This window comes from Ictalurus furcatus, chromosome 9 (genome assembly GCF_023375685.1).
Source record: "Ictalurus furcatus strain D&B chromosome 9, Billie_1.0, whole genome shotgun sequence".
NCBI lineage: Eukaryota > Metazoa > Chordata > Actinopteri > Siluriformes > Ictaluridae > Ictalurus > Ictalurus furcatus.
The window spans coordinates 30,147,113-30,163,427 of record NC_071263.1 but is presented as its reverse complement, the minus strand read 5'-3'; the positions used below and the strand labels follow the sequence as shown (position 1 = coordinate 30,163,427).

Genomic DNA, 16,315 nt, shown 5'->3' with positions numbered 1-16,315 from the left:
AGGCCTCTTAGCAGGCTGTGGCCGCCCGGTCCCCTGGCTCTCTGCGGAGGGGAGGCAGCATGCCACACTCGCCTTCTGTGCCTCCCTCGCACAAACAACAGACATGCAGTCCCGCTGAAGATAATAAGGCTGGTGGCGTGGTTCAGAGGTGTCATATATATATATATATATATGTCATGCGACGCGCTTAATTGCCACGTCACCTGATCATGGCAGGCCTATAAGTAGAGCCATGATTTTACACAAGCTTCAGATACCGGTCACGCGCACAAGGCGTTCCCATACTGTTATGCTAAATGCAACGTTGAAGTTCCCTTTGAAAGGGAACACAGTATCAGTGTTATAAACACAGTAAAAGTGTGAAAGTTTCATTTGGTTTGAGAAAATATCATAATGTATTTTAAAAATCAATACGTTACTAAAAAGTTACTCCTCCATCGGGGGAACAGTTCTGTTCATCATTTTACACACTTTCTTTTTCCCTCTTCTGAACAAAATCACGGTCCCCTTCGCTGTGACCTGTTTTCTGTGATGGTTTTTGAAATGTATTTATCCTGAATCAGAACCCTGAGAAGAAAGTTCTCCTAATGCTACAGTCTTCAACAGACCATTGAAGTGGCGTTGCTGTTACCACCCCGAAGTTGATTATTTTCCTTTTAACCGCATGTTCGGTAGTGTTTTCTACCACGGCCATTGGTAAATGCACATTATTTTTTGATTGATTGATTGATTTTTATCACATTTATTTTTATCACTTTTTCACTGAACTGTCCATAAACAAAATGAATGGAGTTGAAATGAGATTAAATAACACTTACCTATGAAAGCCCATTCTGCTCGAAAACCTTGTGGAGTCACGCTGACGTCACTGGAGAAAACGACGGTCATGTATCTGCTGCTGGAGTTGAAGGTAGCTCTCTGATTTCCAATCACAGAACCCAAAAGTGAATGCTGAGCAGTCGGACCGTTGTACACGCGGATAAAGTCACAGCATGACTCCAAACTGAAGAAAGTGTAATGAAACTAGCCTTACAGACTAACCACAAACAAATATTCTTAAATAATAAAGATCTAAAAAATTTTTTTTTAAAAAAGTCAGGTATGATTTATCAGCAGGTGAGAAACAGGAAGGTGATTTCTTACTCGACGAACGTGAAGTTTAACGAAACCACCTGCAGTTCTCCAGCCAGCAGGCTCCATGTGCAGTGTGCATTATTGGGATAATTATTGGGATAATTGGGGCTGAAAAATTCCCCTCGTGACTGAGTCAGATTTCCACCACATGGAGCTCCACCTGAAACACACCACGGTTTTAAACACTATCACAAATATGAGTACCCCTATACGATGGCTAATGTAATCTAAAAAAAAAAAAAAAAAGTCAAATCAAATGAAATAAATTAAACTAAACAAAGCTGACATTTAATAATAGATCAACTCAAAATCAATTCATTCCTTTAATATTCATATGATTGCTGATTCAGTACATCAGTATTCTGTAGTGAAACATTACCTGCTGTCAGTGAGCTTGCTGTCATCGTGGATTCTTAAACAGAGTGAGAAAATATTCAGTTAGGGACGTTTAAGTAAATAGGAAACTAAAGAATGGAAGAAGGTCTAGAATGGAGAAACAGAAACGATTTCTAGATCCAAATAAAGAGAAATAATGGAGGAGACAGAGCAGTTTTACTGAGAATACACCGGTTAAAGAGAACTACATTTTTACCTCGTGTTGTTCTTGTGGTGGTGGTGGTGGTGGTTGTGGTGGTGGGGAAACAATAATCTATATGAAAAATGGTAAAAAGTTCACACTGTATGTATTAAACATCACTTGTCTGTGAGTCTGCATTTTTGTAAACACTACTACTGATTTCACACTGTCACTAGCTCTTTCCATCTGTTTATAACTCTGCATCCTATCAACAAGGGAAAGAACGCAAAGAAAAAAAAATGAATACAAAAGTAAAAGTAAAATCTTTTTTTTTAAATTTACCGATTGAAACATTTCATAATAAATAGTAATGTTAATTTAGGACTAAAAAATTGCATATATCTTACGTTAACTAGATTTTTTTTAAACTTCATTACATTAACTAGATTTTTTAAAAATAGTTCTCACCGTAATAGTCATTGCAGCAGTTTCCATAGGACTGACAAGAGCTGGTGCAGGAACAGAGCGTACCATTATAACCACAGTGATCCCTGCAGCTAATGTAATCTAAAAATAAATAAAAAAGACAAATCAAATGAAATAAATTAAACTAAACAAATCTGACATTTAATAATATATCAACTCAAAATCAATTCATTCCTTTAACATTCATATGATTGCTGATTTAGTACGTCATACAGACAATCATATACATTCACATAATCACAGTTGAAGTAGCGGTCCAGACTACACACACACACACACACACACACACACACACACACACACACACACACACACACAGGCTGTAGGAGTTAGTTTTTTCTTATTAAGTCATTTAAAAAATGTTAACTTTATGTGCTGTCATCTGTATTTAGATAGAACGCCTTACACAACATCATTTTGAAAAAATGTTTTTTGTTTTCATAAAGTAGAGTCTGAAGTACAATGGCTATTAAAAGTCTACACACCCCTGTTACAATGGCATTTTTTATGATGAAAAACAAATGAAACCAGGATAAATCATGTTAGAACTTTTTCCACCCTCAATGTGAAATTATGATGTATAAAAACCTGAATGAAATACAACCAGAAACATTTTAGGGATTTTCTTCACAACCCACTACTGAAGCCATGGTCCACAAAGAGCTTACAAAACACGCACAGTATCGATCAGGAGAGGGGTAATTAAAGAATTTCTAAAACATTAAATGTACCATGGGACACCGTAAAGGCCATCATCAGCATGCGGAGAAAATGGAACACTGCAGTGACATCACCAAGAACAGCACGTCCCTCCAACATTTATAAAAGGACAAGACAAAAGCTTACCAGGGAGGCTGCCAAAACACCAACAGCAACATTAAAGGAGCTGCAGGAATATCTGACAAGTACTGATTACACTCTGCACATGACAACAATCTCTCATTCTTCACATGTCTGGGCTGTGGGGTATGGCGCCTAGACGGAAGCGCTTTCTCACCAAAAAACATCCAATCTCAACTAAATCCCCCAAACCATGAGGCAAAAATGTATGTATGGCCTGATGAGACCAATTCCAAAAGGTATATTCGGTGCAAACAAAAGGCACATCACCAAAAGAGCACCGTAGCTACGGTGAAGCACGGTGGTGGCAGCATCATGCATTACGCCTGATTTTCTTCAGCCAGAAGCAGGGCATTTATGAATGTGGAGGGAATCATGAATAGCTACAAATACCGGCCGATTTTAGATAGATGCAAAACCTTCAGGTGTCTGCTAGTAAGCTGAACATGAAAAGGAATTTCACCTTTCAGCAGGACAATGACCCAAAGCATACATCCAAATCAAAAATTTTGTTGTTTTGTGTTGACTCGCCGTGTTAGCCGTTATTTTTGCGCTGTTCACAATAAAATTCTGCACTTGCATCCGTCTTCGCCTCCGTAACTTGACAATGGGAGAGCTCTATTTTTCGTAATTTTTGGCTGTTTTGCTGAATTCAGCCCTGTTATTTAAAAGGTATGTCTTGGAATTTAGATGTATACATGCCACGGGCAGTCCTTAAAGCATATAGCAAAGATTTAGCAGGTTAGCAGGTGGAGAGGATGGCCCGACATGGACGGCCTAAAGATCAATGAGATTACTGAGGATGGTACCACTTAAAAACCATAAGGAAGGCTTTGGACTACTATTGATATGACCAGGTCATATGACCTGTGACAGCTCTCTGACCAGAGAAGGCTGAAAACGTGGGATGGCCTTGGCCAGGGCAGGCCCTACAGTAGCACTGGGGGCTAACTGCCCGAACAACCTCATGTCCCCTGATACGTCCCTCCACGGCCCCTCAGGACCGTTCCTTCCTTGCCTGCTTTGCTTTTATGATCATTCTTAGATCAGGCCTCTTAGCAGGCTGTGGCCGCCCGGTCCCCCTGGCTCTCTGCGCAGGGGAGGCAGCCCGCCACACTCGCCTTCTGTGCCTCCCTCGCACAAACAACAGACATGCAGTCCCGCTGAAGATAATAAGGCTGGTGGCGTGGTTCAGAGGTGCCATATATATATATATGTCATGCGACGCGCTTAATTGCCACGTCACCTGATCATGGCAGGCCTATAAGTAGAGGCATGATTTTACACAAGCTTCAGATACCGGTCACGCGCACAAGGCGCTCCCATACTGTTATGCTAAATGCAACGTTGAAGTTCCCTTTGAAAGGGAACACAGTATCAGTGTTATAAACACAGTAAAAGTGTGAAAGTTTCATTTGGTTTGAGAAAATATCATAATGTATTTTAAAAATCAATACGTTACTAAAAAGTTACTCCTCCATCGGGGGAACAGTTCTGTTCATCATTTTACACACTTTCTTTTTCCCTCTTCTGAACAAAATCACGGTCCCCTTCGCTGTGACCTGTTTTCTGTGATGGTTTTTGAAATGTATTTATCCTGAATCAGAACCCTGAGAAGAAAGTTCTCCTAATGCTACAGTCTTCAACAGACCATTGAAGTGGCGTTGCTGTTACCACACCGAAGTTGATTATTTTCCTTTTAACCGCATGTTCGGTAGTGTTTTCTACCACGGCCATTGGTAAATGCACATTATTTTTTGATTGATTGATTGATTTTTATCACATTTATTTTTATCACTTTTTCACTGAACTGTCCATAAACAAAATGAATGGAGTTGAAATGAGATTAAATAACACTTACCTATGAAAGCCCATTCTGCTCGAAAACCTTGTGGAGTCACGCTGACGTCACTGGAGAAAACGACGGTCATGTATCTGCTGCTGGAGTTGAAGGTAGCTCTCTGATTTCCAATCACAGAACCCAAAAGTGAATGCTGAGCAGTCGGACCGTTGTACACGCGGATAAAGTCACAGCATGACTCCAAACTGAAGAAAGTGTAATGAAACTAGCCTTACAGACTAACCACAAACAAATATTCTTAAATAATAAAGATCTAAAAAATTTTTTTTTAAAAAAGTCAGGTATGATTTATCAGCAGGTGAGAAACAGGAAGGTGATTTCTTACTCGACGAACGTGAAGTTTAACGAAACCACCTGCAGTTCTCCAGCCAGCAGGCTCCATGTGCAGTGTGCATTATTGGGATAATTATTGGGATAATTGGGGCTGAAAAATTCCCCTCGTGACTGAGTCAGATTTCCACCACATGGAGCTCCACCTGAAACACACCACGGTTTTAAACACTATCACAAATATGAGTACCCCTATACGATGGCTAATGTAATCTAAAAAAAAAAAAAAAAAAAGTCAAATCAAATGAAATAAATTAAACTAAACAAAGCTGACATTTAATAATAGATCAACTCAAAATCAATTCATTCCTTTAATATTCATATGATTGCTGATTCAGTACATCAGTATTCTGTAGTGAAACATTACCTGCTGTCAGTGAGCTTGCTGTCATCGTGGATTCTTAAACAGAGTGAGAAAATATTCAGTTAGGGACGTTTAAGTAAACAGGAAACTAAAGAATGGAAGAAGGTCTAGAATGGAGAAACAGAAACGATTTCTAGATCCAAATAAAGAGAAATAATGGAGGAGACAGAGCAGTTTTACTGAGAATACACCGGTTAAAGAGAACTACATTTTTACCTCGTGTTGTTCTTGTGGTGGTGGTGGTGGTGGTTGTGGTGGTGGGGAAACAATAATCTATATGAAAAATGGTAAAAAGTTCACACTGTATGTATTAAACATCACTTGTCTGTGAGTCTGCATTTTTGTAAACACTACTACTGATTTCACACTGTCACTAGCTCTTTCCATCTGTTTATAACTCTGCATCCTATCAACAAGGGAAAGAACGCAAAGAAAAAAAAATGAATACAAAAGTAAAAGTAAAATCTTTTTTTTAAAATTTACCGATTGAAACATTTCATAATAAATAGTAATGTTAATTTAGGACTAAAAAATTACATATATCTTACGTTAACTAGATTTTTTTTAAACTTCATTACATTAACTAGATTTTTTAAAAATAGTTCTCACCGTAATAGTCATTGCAGCAGTTTCCATAGGACTGACAAGAGCTGGTGCAGGAACAGAGCGTACCATTATAACCACAGTGATCCCTGCAGCTAATGTAATCTAAAAATAAATAAAAAAGACAAATCAAATGAAATAAATTAAACTAAACAAATCTGACATTTAATAATATATCAACTCAAAATCAATTCATTCCTTTAATATTCATATGATTGCTGATTTAGTACGTCATACAGACAATCATATACATTCACATAATCACAGTTGAAGCAGCGGTCCAGACTACACACACACACACACACACACACACACACACACACACACACAGGCTGTAGGAGTTAGGTTTTTCTTATTAAGTCATTTAAAAAATGTTAACTTTATGTGCTGTCATCTGTATTTAGATAGAACGCCTTACACAACATCATTTTGAAAAAATGTTTTTTGTTTTCATAAAGTAGAGTCTGAAGTACAATGGCTATTAAAAGTCTACACACCCCTGTTACAATGGCATTTTTTAAGATGAAAAACAAATGAAACCAGGATAAATCATGTTAGAACTTTTTCCACCCTCAATGTGAAATTATGATGTATAAAAACCTGAATGAAATACAACCAGAAACATTTTAGGGATTTTCTTCACAACCCACTACTGAAGCCATGGTCCACAAAGAGCTTACAAAACACGTACAGTATCGATCAGGAGAGGGGTAATTAAAGAATTTCTAAAACATTAAATGTACCATGGGTCACCGTAAAGGCCATCATCAGCATGCGGAGAAAATGGAACACTGCAGTGACATCACCAAGAACAGCACGTCCCTCCAACATTTATAAAAGGACAAGACAAAAGCTTACCAGGGAGGCTGCCAAAACACCAACAGCAACATTAAAGGAGCTGCAGGAATATCTGACAAGTACTGATTACACTCTGCACATGACAACAATCTCTCATTCTTCACATGTCTGGGCTGTGGGGTATGGCGCCTAGACGGAAGCGCTTTCTCACAAAAAAACATCCAATCTCAACTAAATCCCCCAAACCATGAGGCAAAAATGTATGTATGGCCTGATGAGACCAATTCCAAAAGGTATATTCGGTGCAAACAAAAGGCACATCACCAAAAGAGCACCGTAGCTACGGTGAAGCACGGTGGTGGCAGCATCATGCATTACGCCTGATTTTCTTCAGCCAGAAGCAGGGCATTTATGAATGTGGAGGGAATCATGAATAGCTACAAATACCGGCCGATTTTAGATAGATGCAAAACCTTCAGGTGTCTGCTAGTAAGCTGAACATGAAAAGGAATTTCACCTTTCAGCAGGACAATGACCCAAAGCATACATCCAAATCAAAAATTTTGTTGTTTTGTGTTGACTCGCCGTGTTAGCCGTTATTTTTGCGCTGTTCACAATAAAATTCTGCACTTGCATCCATCTTCGCCTCCGTAACTTGTCAATGGGAGAGCTCTATTTTTCGTCATTTTTGGCTGTTTTGCTGAATTCGGCCCTGTTATTTAAAAGGTATGTCTTGGAATTTAGATGTATACATGCCACGGACAGTCCTTAAAGAATGTAGCAAAGATTTAGCAGGTTAGCAGGTGGAGAGGATGGCCCGACATGGACGGCCTAAAGATCAATGAGATTACTGAGGATGGTACCACTTAAAAACCATAAGGAAGGCTTTGGACTACTATTGATATGACCAGTTCATATATGACCTGTGACAGCTCTCTGACCAGAGAAGGCTGAAAACGTGGGCTGGCCTTGGCCAGGGCAGGCCCTACAGTAGCACTGGGGGCTAACTGCCCGAACAACCTCATGTCCCCTGATACGTCCCTCCACGGCCCCTCAGGACCGTTCCTTCCTTGCCTGCTTTGCTTTTATGATCATTCTTAGATCAGGCCTCTTAGCAGGCTGTGGCCGCCCGGTCCCCCTGGCTCTCTGCGGAGGGGAGGCAGCATGCCACACTCGCCTTCTGTGCCTCCCTCGCACAAACAACAGACATGCAGTCCCGCTGAAGATAATAAGGCTGGTGGCGTGGTTCAGAGGTGTCATATATATATATATATATGTCATGCGACGCGCTTAATTGCCACGTCACCTGATCATGGCAGGCCTATAAGTAGAGCCATGATTTTACACAAGCTTCAGATACCGGTCACGCGCACAAGGCGTTCCCATACTGTTATGCTAAATGCAATGTTGAAGTTCCCTTTGAAAGGGAACACAGTATCAGTGTTATAAACACAGTAAAAGTGTGAAAGTTTCATTTGGTTTGAGAAAATATCATAATGTATTTTAAAAATCAATACGTTACTAAAAAGTTACTCCTCCATCGGGGGAACAGTTCTGTTCATCATTTTACACACTTTCTTTTTCCCTCTTCTGAACAAAATCACGGTCCCCTTCGCTGTGACCTGTTTTCTGTGATGGTTTTTGAAATGTATTTATCCTGAATCAGAACCCTGAGAAGAAAGTTCTCCTAATGCTACAGTCTTCAACAGACCATTGAAGTGGCGTTGCTGTTACCACCCCGAAGTTGATTATTTTCCTTTTAACCGCATGTTCGGTAGTGTTTTCTACCACGGCCATTGGTAAATGCACATTATTTTTTGATTGATTGATTGATTTTTATCACATTTATTTTTATCACTTTTTCACTGAACTGTCCATAAACAAAATGAATGGAGTTGAAATGAGATTAAATAACACTTACCTATGAAAGCCCATTCTGCTCGAAAACCTTGTGGAGTCACGCTGACGTCACTGGAGAAAACGACGGTCATGTATCTGCTGCTGGAGTTGAAGGTAGCTCTCTGATTTCCAATCACAGAACCCAAAAGTGAATGCTGAGCAGTCGGACCGTTGTACACGCGGATAAAGTCACAGCATGACTCCAAACTGAAGAAAGTGTAATGAAACTAGCCTTACAGACTAACCACAAACAAATATTCTTAAATAATAAAGATCTAAAAAATTTTTTTTTAAAAAAGTCAGGTATGATTTATCAGCAGGTGAGAAACAGGAAGGTGATTTCTTACTCGACGAACGTGAAGTTTAACGAAACCACCTGCAGTTCTCCAGCCAGCAGGCTCCATGTGCAGTGTGCATTATTGGGATAATTATTGGGATAATTGGGGCTGAAAAATTCCCCTCGTGACTGAGTCAGATTTCCACCACATGGAGCTCCACCTGAAACACACCACGGTTTTAAACACTATCACAAATATGAGTACCCCTATACGATGGCTAATGTAATCTAAAAAAAAAAAAAAAAAGTCAAATCAAATGAAATAAATTAAACTAAACAAAGCTGACATTTAATAATAGATCAACTCAAAATCAATTCATTCCTTTAATATTCATATGATTGCTGATTCAGTACATCAGTATTCTGTAGTGAAACATTACCTGCTGTCAGTGAGCTTGCTGTCATCGTGGATTCTTAAACAGAGTGAGAAAATATTCAGTTAGGGACGTTTAAGTAAATAGGAAACTAAAGAATGGAAGAAGGTCTAGAATGGAGAAACAGAAACGATTTCTAGATCCAAATAAAGAGAAATAATGGAGGAGACAGAGCAGTTTTACTGAGAATACACCGGTTAAAGAGAACTACATTTTTACCTCGTGTTGTTCTTGTGGTGGTGGTGGTGGTGGTTGTGGTGGTGGGGAAACAATAATCTATATGAAAAATGGTAAAAAGTTCACACTGTATGTATTAAACATCACTTGTCTGTGAGTCTGCATTTTTGTAAACACTACTACTGATTTCACACTGTCACTAGCTCTTTCCATCTGTTTATAACTCTGCATCCTATCAACAAGGGAAAGAACGCAAAGAAAAAAAAATGAATACAAAAGTAAAAGTAAAATCTTTTTTTTTAAATTTACCGATTGAAACATTTCATAATAAATAGTAATGTTAATTTAGGACTAAAAAATTGCATATATCTTACGTTAACTAGATTTTTTTTAAACTTCATTACATTAACTAGATTTTTTAAAAATAGTTCTCACCGTAATAGTCATTGCAGCAGTTTCCATAGGACTGACAAGAGCTGGTGCAGGAACAGAGCGTACCATTATAACCACAGTGATCCCTGCAGCTAATGTAATCTAAAAATAAATAAAAAAGACAAATCAAATGAAATAAATTAAACTAAACAAATCTGACATTTAATAATATATCAACTCAAAATCAATTCATTCCTTTAACATTCATATGATTGCTGATTTAGTACGTCATACAGACAATCATATACATTCACATAATCACAGTTGAAGTAGCGGTCCAGACTACACACACACACACACACACACACACACACACACACACACACAGGCTGTAGGAGTTAGTTTTTTCTTATTAAGTCATTTAAAAAATGTTAACTTTATGTGCTGTCATCTGTATTTAGATAGAACGCCTTACACAACATCATTTTGAAAAAATGTTTTTTGTTTTCATAAAGTAGAGTCTGAAGTACAATGGCTATTAAAAGTCTACACACCCCTGTTACAATGGCATTTTTTATGATGAAAAACTAATGAAACCAGGATAAATCATGTTAGAACTTTTTCCACCCTCAATGTGAAATTATGATGTATAAAAACCTGAATGAAATACAACCAGAAACATTTTAGGGATTTTCTTCACAACCCACTACTGAAGCCATGGTCCACAAAGAGCTTACAAAACACGTACAGTATCGATCAGGAGAGGGGTAATTAAAGAATTTCTAAAACATTAAATGTACCATGGGTCACCGTAAAGGCCATCATCAGCATGCGGAGAAAATGGAACACTGCAGTGACATCACCAAGAACAGCACGTCCCTCCAACATTTATAAAAGGACAAGACAAAAGCTTACCAGGGAGGCTGCCAAAACACCAACAGCAACATTAAAGGAGCTGCAGGAATATCTGACAAGTACTGATTACACTCTGCACATGACAACAATCTCTCATTCTTCACATGTCTGGGCTGTGGGGTATGGCGCCTAGACGGAAGCGCTTTCTCACAAAAAAACATCCAATCTCAACTAAATCCCCCAAACCATGAGGCAAAAATGTATGTATGGCCTGATGAGACCAATTCCAAAAGGTATATTCGGTGCAAACAAAAGGCACATCACCAAAAGAGCACCGTAGCTACGGTGAAGCACGGTGGTGGCAGCATCATGCATTACGCCTGATTTTCTTCAGCCAGAAGCAGGGCATTTATGAATGTGGAGGGAATCATGAATAGCTACAAATACCGGCCGATTTTAGATAGATGCAAAACCTTCAGGTATCTGCTAGTAAGCTGAACATGAAAAGGAATTTCACCTTTCAGCAGGACAATGACCCAAAGCATACATCCAAATCAAAAATTTTGTTGTTTTGTGTTGACTCGCCGTGTTAGCCGTTATTTTTGCGCTGTTCACAATAAAATTCTGCACTTGCATCCATCTTCGCCTCCGTAACTTGTCAATGGGAGAGCTCTATTTTTCGTCATTTTTGGCTGTTTTGCTGAATTCGGCCCTGTTATTTAAAAGGTATGTCTTGGAATTTAGATGTATACATGCCACGGACAGTCCTTAAAGAATGTAGCAAAGATTTAGCAGGTTAGCAGGTGGAGAGGATGGCCCGACATGGACGGCCTAAAGATCAATGAGATTACTGAGGATGGTACCACTTAAAAACCATAAGGAAGGCTTTGGACTACTATTGATATGACCAGTTCATATATGACCTGTGACAGCTCTCTGACCAGAGAAGGCTGAAAACGTGGGCTGGCCTTGGCCAGGGCAGGCCCTACAGTAGCACTGGGGGCTAACTGCCCGAACAACCTCATGTCCCCTGATACGTCCCTCCACGGCCCCTCAGGACCGTTCCTTCCTTGCCTGCTTTGCTTTTATGATCATTCTTAGATCAGGCCTCTTAGCAGGCTGTGGCCACCCGGTCCCCCTGGCTCTCTGCGGAGGGGAGGCAGCATGCCACACTCGCCTTCTGTGCCTCCCTCGCACAAACAACAGACATGCAGTCCCGCTGAAGATAATAAGGCTGGTGGCGTGGTTCAGAGGTGTCATATATATATATATATATATATATATGTCATGCGACGCGCTTAATTGCCACGTCACCTGATCATGGCAGGCCTATAAGTAGAGGCATGATTTTACACAAGCTTCAGATACCGGTCACGCGCACAAGGCGCTCCCATACTGTTATGCTAAATGCAACGTTGAAGTTCCCTTTGAAAGGGAACACAGTATCAGTGTTATAAACACAGTAAAAGTGTGAAAGTTTCATTTGGTTTGAGAAAATATCATAATGTATTTTAAAAATCAATACGTTACTAAAAAGTTACTCCTCCATCGGGGGAACAGTTCTGTTCATCATTTTACACACTTTCTTTTTCCCTCTTCTGAACAAAATCACGGTCCCCTTCGCTGTGACCTGTTTTCTGTGATGGTTTTTGAAATGTATTTATCCTGAATCAGAACCCTGAGAAGAAAGTTCTCCTAATGCTACAGTCTTCAACAGACCATTGAAGTGGCGTTGCTGTTACCACCCCGAAGTTGATTATTTTCCTTTTACCAGCATGTTCGGTAGTGTTTTCTACCACGGCCATTGGTAAATGCACATTATTTATTTATTGATTGATTGATTTTTATCACATTTATTTTTATCACTTTTTCACTGAACTGTCCATAAACAAAATGAATGGAGTTGAAATGAGATTAAATAACACTTACCTATGAAAGCCCATTCTGCTCGAAAACCTTGTGGAGTCACGCTGACGTCACTGGAGAAAACGACGGTCATGTATCTGCTGCTGGAGTTGAAGGTAGCTCTCTGATTTCTACTCACAGTACCCAAAAGTGAATGCTGAGCAGTCGGACCGTTGTACACGCTGATAAAGTCCCAGCCTGGCTCCAAACTGAAGAAAGTGTAACGAAACTAACCTTACTGACTAACCACAAACAAATATTCTTAAATGATAAAGATATAAAAAATAAATAAATAAATAAATAAAAGTCAGGTATGATTTATCAGCAGGTGAGAAACAGGAAGGTGATTTCTTACTCGACGAACGTGAAGTTTAACGAAACCACCTGCAGTTCTCCAGCCAGCAGGCTCCATGTGCAGTGTGCATTATTGGGATAATTATTGGGATAATTGGGGCTGAAAAATTCCCCTCGTGACTGAGTCAGAGTTCCACCACATGGAGCTCCACCTGAAACACACCACGGTTTTAAACACTATCACAAATATGAGTACCGCTATACGATGGCTAATGTAATCTTAAAAAAAAAAAAAAAAAAAAAAAAAAAAAAAAAAGGCAAATCAAATGAAATAAATTAAACTAAACAAAGCTGACATTTAATAATAGATCAACTCAAAATCAATTCATTCCTTTAATATTCATATGATTGCTGATTCAGTACATCAGTATTCGGTACTGAAACATTACCTGCTGTCAGTGAGCTTTCTGTCGTCGTGGATTCTTAAACAGAGTGAGAAAATATTCAGTTAGAGACGTTTAAGTAAATAGGAAACTAAAGAATGGAAGAAGGTCTAGAATGGAGAAACCCGCTATCTTTGGGATGGGAAGGTTTTTTTGTGTGCTGTGCCATATTTTGTGCGCAGGTCTGAACTCCCTTTCAGAGTTCCAGCCTGCCCTAGCCTGCCTTGCTCCTGCCTCCCAGGATGACATCACTAATTGACGATCATATTTAAAGAGGAAGACGAGTGAGAATGGTGTGGGATGTTGGAGGTGGTTATGTGTGATTTGTTGTTAGGAGATTGTTTGGTTCGTGTTGCTCGCCCTTGTGGCTATCGAATTCTGTATTCTGACTGTTCTTCTGTTTTGGACTCTTGCCTGATTTTTGACATTGAGTTTGGTTGTCCCTGCTTCTGTTTATGTGTATACTCTTCACCACTGTATATATTTTGCACTTGGCACTTGGCAGTAGGGGTGTGGCTGACATTTCTTTTAGGAGAGGATCCTTTTGTCTCTGTTTTTGGCTTAGGTAGTTAGGGAAGTATTTGTATTTTCTTTGTTATTTTCCTTTTAGGTAAGCTAGCTACCTAACAGTAGAATTCTTTTGTTTATTATTTTGGCCCACCCTGAAGTTATGCCTGGTTTGGTTCATTTGTACAGTTATATGTATATAATTGTGTGTTACAATGTACCACAACTTTTGAACAACCCTGTTTGTGGTGTTATTCCTGGCTCCTTCATTTTTAAAGGTCAATTCCATTGAATCCCGAGCTGGTTAGGCTGGTTATGCGGCCTAACCTAGACTGGGCCGTAACAAGTGTTACCTGTAACCTCACCTGTTGTCGGGACACCGTACACACATACCAAATCACTGGTGCTATAAGAGACGTCCGAACACTGAGCAATGTAGTGGATCGCTCATCTATATTTACCATCTACATACCTGTTGTTATGTCCCAGTACGGTGTGGCATCAGCTATTTAAAAAGACATAATTAATATGAAATATTATGGAAAGAGGAATAAAACACTTGTGGATGTGCTGTAATAATAAAATAATCAATATCAGGGTTGTAATAGTGCTCTGCTTCATCACACCAACACATTGCTGATTAATTTCCTGTGCATAGCATGACATGGAGTGTTTTAATCCATAATATGTATAACATCAGAGTTACTTTTAAATTGGTGAACAAAAGGATGATGTACAGATTCTCATCAATTAAAATGCACAATGCTTTTATTTTTGCTACTCTAAATAAAACATAAAGCAAGTAATTATTCAAAAGATTAATTGCAGACTTACGTGTTGTGAATCCAGAGCTGTGCCCGAAAAGAGCAGAGCTGAGCAAAAATATCACGAATCCAAACTCCATCTTGTCTCACCTGCAGAATTTCTGTCATCACAGAGGTTTATATAGACACAAAAGGAGAAATAAACTACTTCCTTATGACGCTCATGTCCTGGAATATGCTGTAAAAGAGAGATACATGTGGAAATGCAGGTATGGGGTTTAATATTATTTGTTGATCTCACCTGTCTGCATTCCAGACATTTGTGTTAAGCCGGGTTATACAATAGACAATGGCCTTTATAACCCGTTTAACTGTGGTCTGTAGTACATGTAGTACAAAACACACACACCCACCTACCCACACACATACACACACACACTTACTGTTCCACCATCAGAATTAAAACTTCAAACTGAACTCAAAGGTGTTAATACAAAACCAAAATACTGAGTTAAACAAAACAAATTAATTTACAATTAATGAAATTAAGGAACAACTTCTGACCAGAATCCAGACTTCAACAGACAGTGGAATAATAATTACTATTGTTTCCCTTCAATAAAATGCTATTCAAAACTACTTTCTGCACATTGCTGCTATTTCCTTAGGCTATACAAGCATTATCTCTTGCTAAAAATATATGTATACATCTATGCAGTAGCTTTAGCAAATAAATAAATAAATAAATAAATAAATAAATAAATAATATGTTGCAACCACCATTTTCGGGGGCCAAGAACCCAGACTTGGTGAGCCGCACATTCATCAACACGCTGCAATTGTTGCAATTATTAATGCAGTAGTTGGTGCTGGCACAAAATTTGTTGCATAGCCTCAGCTCATAGTCCTGAAGTGCCTACCAGGTTTTATGTCAGTGCAAAAAGTCTTTTGGTTGCTTCACTGTCAGATTTGTTGGCCCGTTACAGATGTTGGCCCGTTACAGATGTTTTCCCATTACAGACATTACAACTGTTTGGATATTCAAAATTCTTATGATAACTTTTGTGAGGCTTAATCTGAAGATGATGTGTTCCAAATTTGGTAATGATTAGACACAATTTGTTGGAGGAGTAGTGAAAAAAAAAAAAAACAGTTTTTGACCAAATCCAAGATGGTGGAAAATGTAATGTGGCGGAAATTGACATCATAGGGTGCACTGAACTGGTCTCGAAACAGGGATCCAGGGATGCTTGGCTTTTACATTTTGGACACACGGTTCAAAAGTAATGATATAAACGTACAACCAAATTAGGTCCAAATTTGTCCTGATGGTGGCACTTGGCCCAAATTTGGTGAGAACATTCCTTAGACCCTCCCCAGTCAGTGTGCCAAATTTCACAACTTTTTACTAGACGGTTCTTTGGGCTGTCGTAGACACCCTAGCCAGAAGCAGAA

The 16,315-nt window shown here is 39.1% G+C and overlaps 1 protein-coding gene across 3 annotated transcripts; it reads right to left on the bottom strand.

The window, feature by feature from the left end:
• Window positions 1-649: 649 nt before the first annotated feature.
• LOC128612166 (deleted in malignant brain tumors 1 protein-like) lies at window positions 650-15,374 on the bottom strand. Of its 3 annotated transcripts, XM_053632050.1 has the most exons (20): window positions 14,931-15,374; window positions 14,569-14,601; window positions 13,596-13,628; window positions 13,208-13,358; window positions 12,877-13,061; window positions 10,156-10,254; window positions 9,763-9,819; window positions 9,550-9,582; window positions 9,180-9,330; window positions 8,855-9,039; window positions 6,142-6,240; window positions 5,749-5,805; window positions 5,536-5,568; window positions 5,164-5,314; window positions 4,839-5,023; window positions 2,120-2,218; window positions 1,727-1,783; window positions 1,514-1,546; window positions 1,144-1,294; window positions 650-1,003 (listed from the first exon to the last, which is right to left on the bottom strand). In XM_053632050.1, the coding sequence occupies exons 1-20, from the start codon at window positions 14,998-15,000 to the stop codon at window positions 760-762; spliced, it is 2,106 nt and encodes a 701-aa protein (XP_053488025.1). In that variant the 5' UTR covers window positions 15,001-15,374; the 3' UTR covers window positions 650-759. The 3 variants fall into 3 exon arrangements, with proteins under 3 accessions (XP_053488025.1, XP_053488026.1, XP_053488028.1); XM_053632051.1 differs by lacking the exon at window positions 13,596-13,628; XM_053632053.1 differs by lacking the exon at window positions 14,569-14,601.
• Window positions 15,375-16,315: the final 941 nt, after the last annotated feature.

What these genes read in the sequence shown, in the direction of transcription:
- LOC128612166 (XM_053632050.1), bottom strand. Translation starts at nt 15,000, where the DNA reads ATGGAGTTTGGATTCGTGATATTTTTGCTCAGCTCTGCTCTTTTCGGG. An exon ending in CAGCTCTGGATTCACAACAC is followed by an intron (nt 14,602 to 14,930) that starts GTAAGTCTGCAA and finishes CTTTTTAAATAG; the next exon opens with CTGATGCCACACCGTACTGG. An exon ending in AGCAGAATGGGCTTTCATAG is followed by an intron (nt 6,241 to 8,854) that starts GTAAGTGTTATT and finishes ATTTATTTTTAG; the next exon opens with ATTACATTAGCTGCAGGGAT.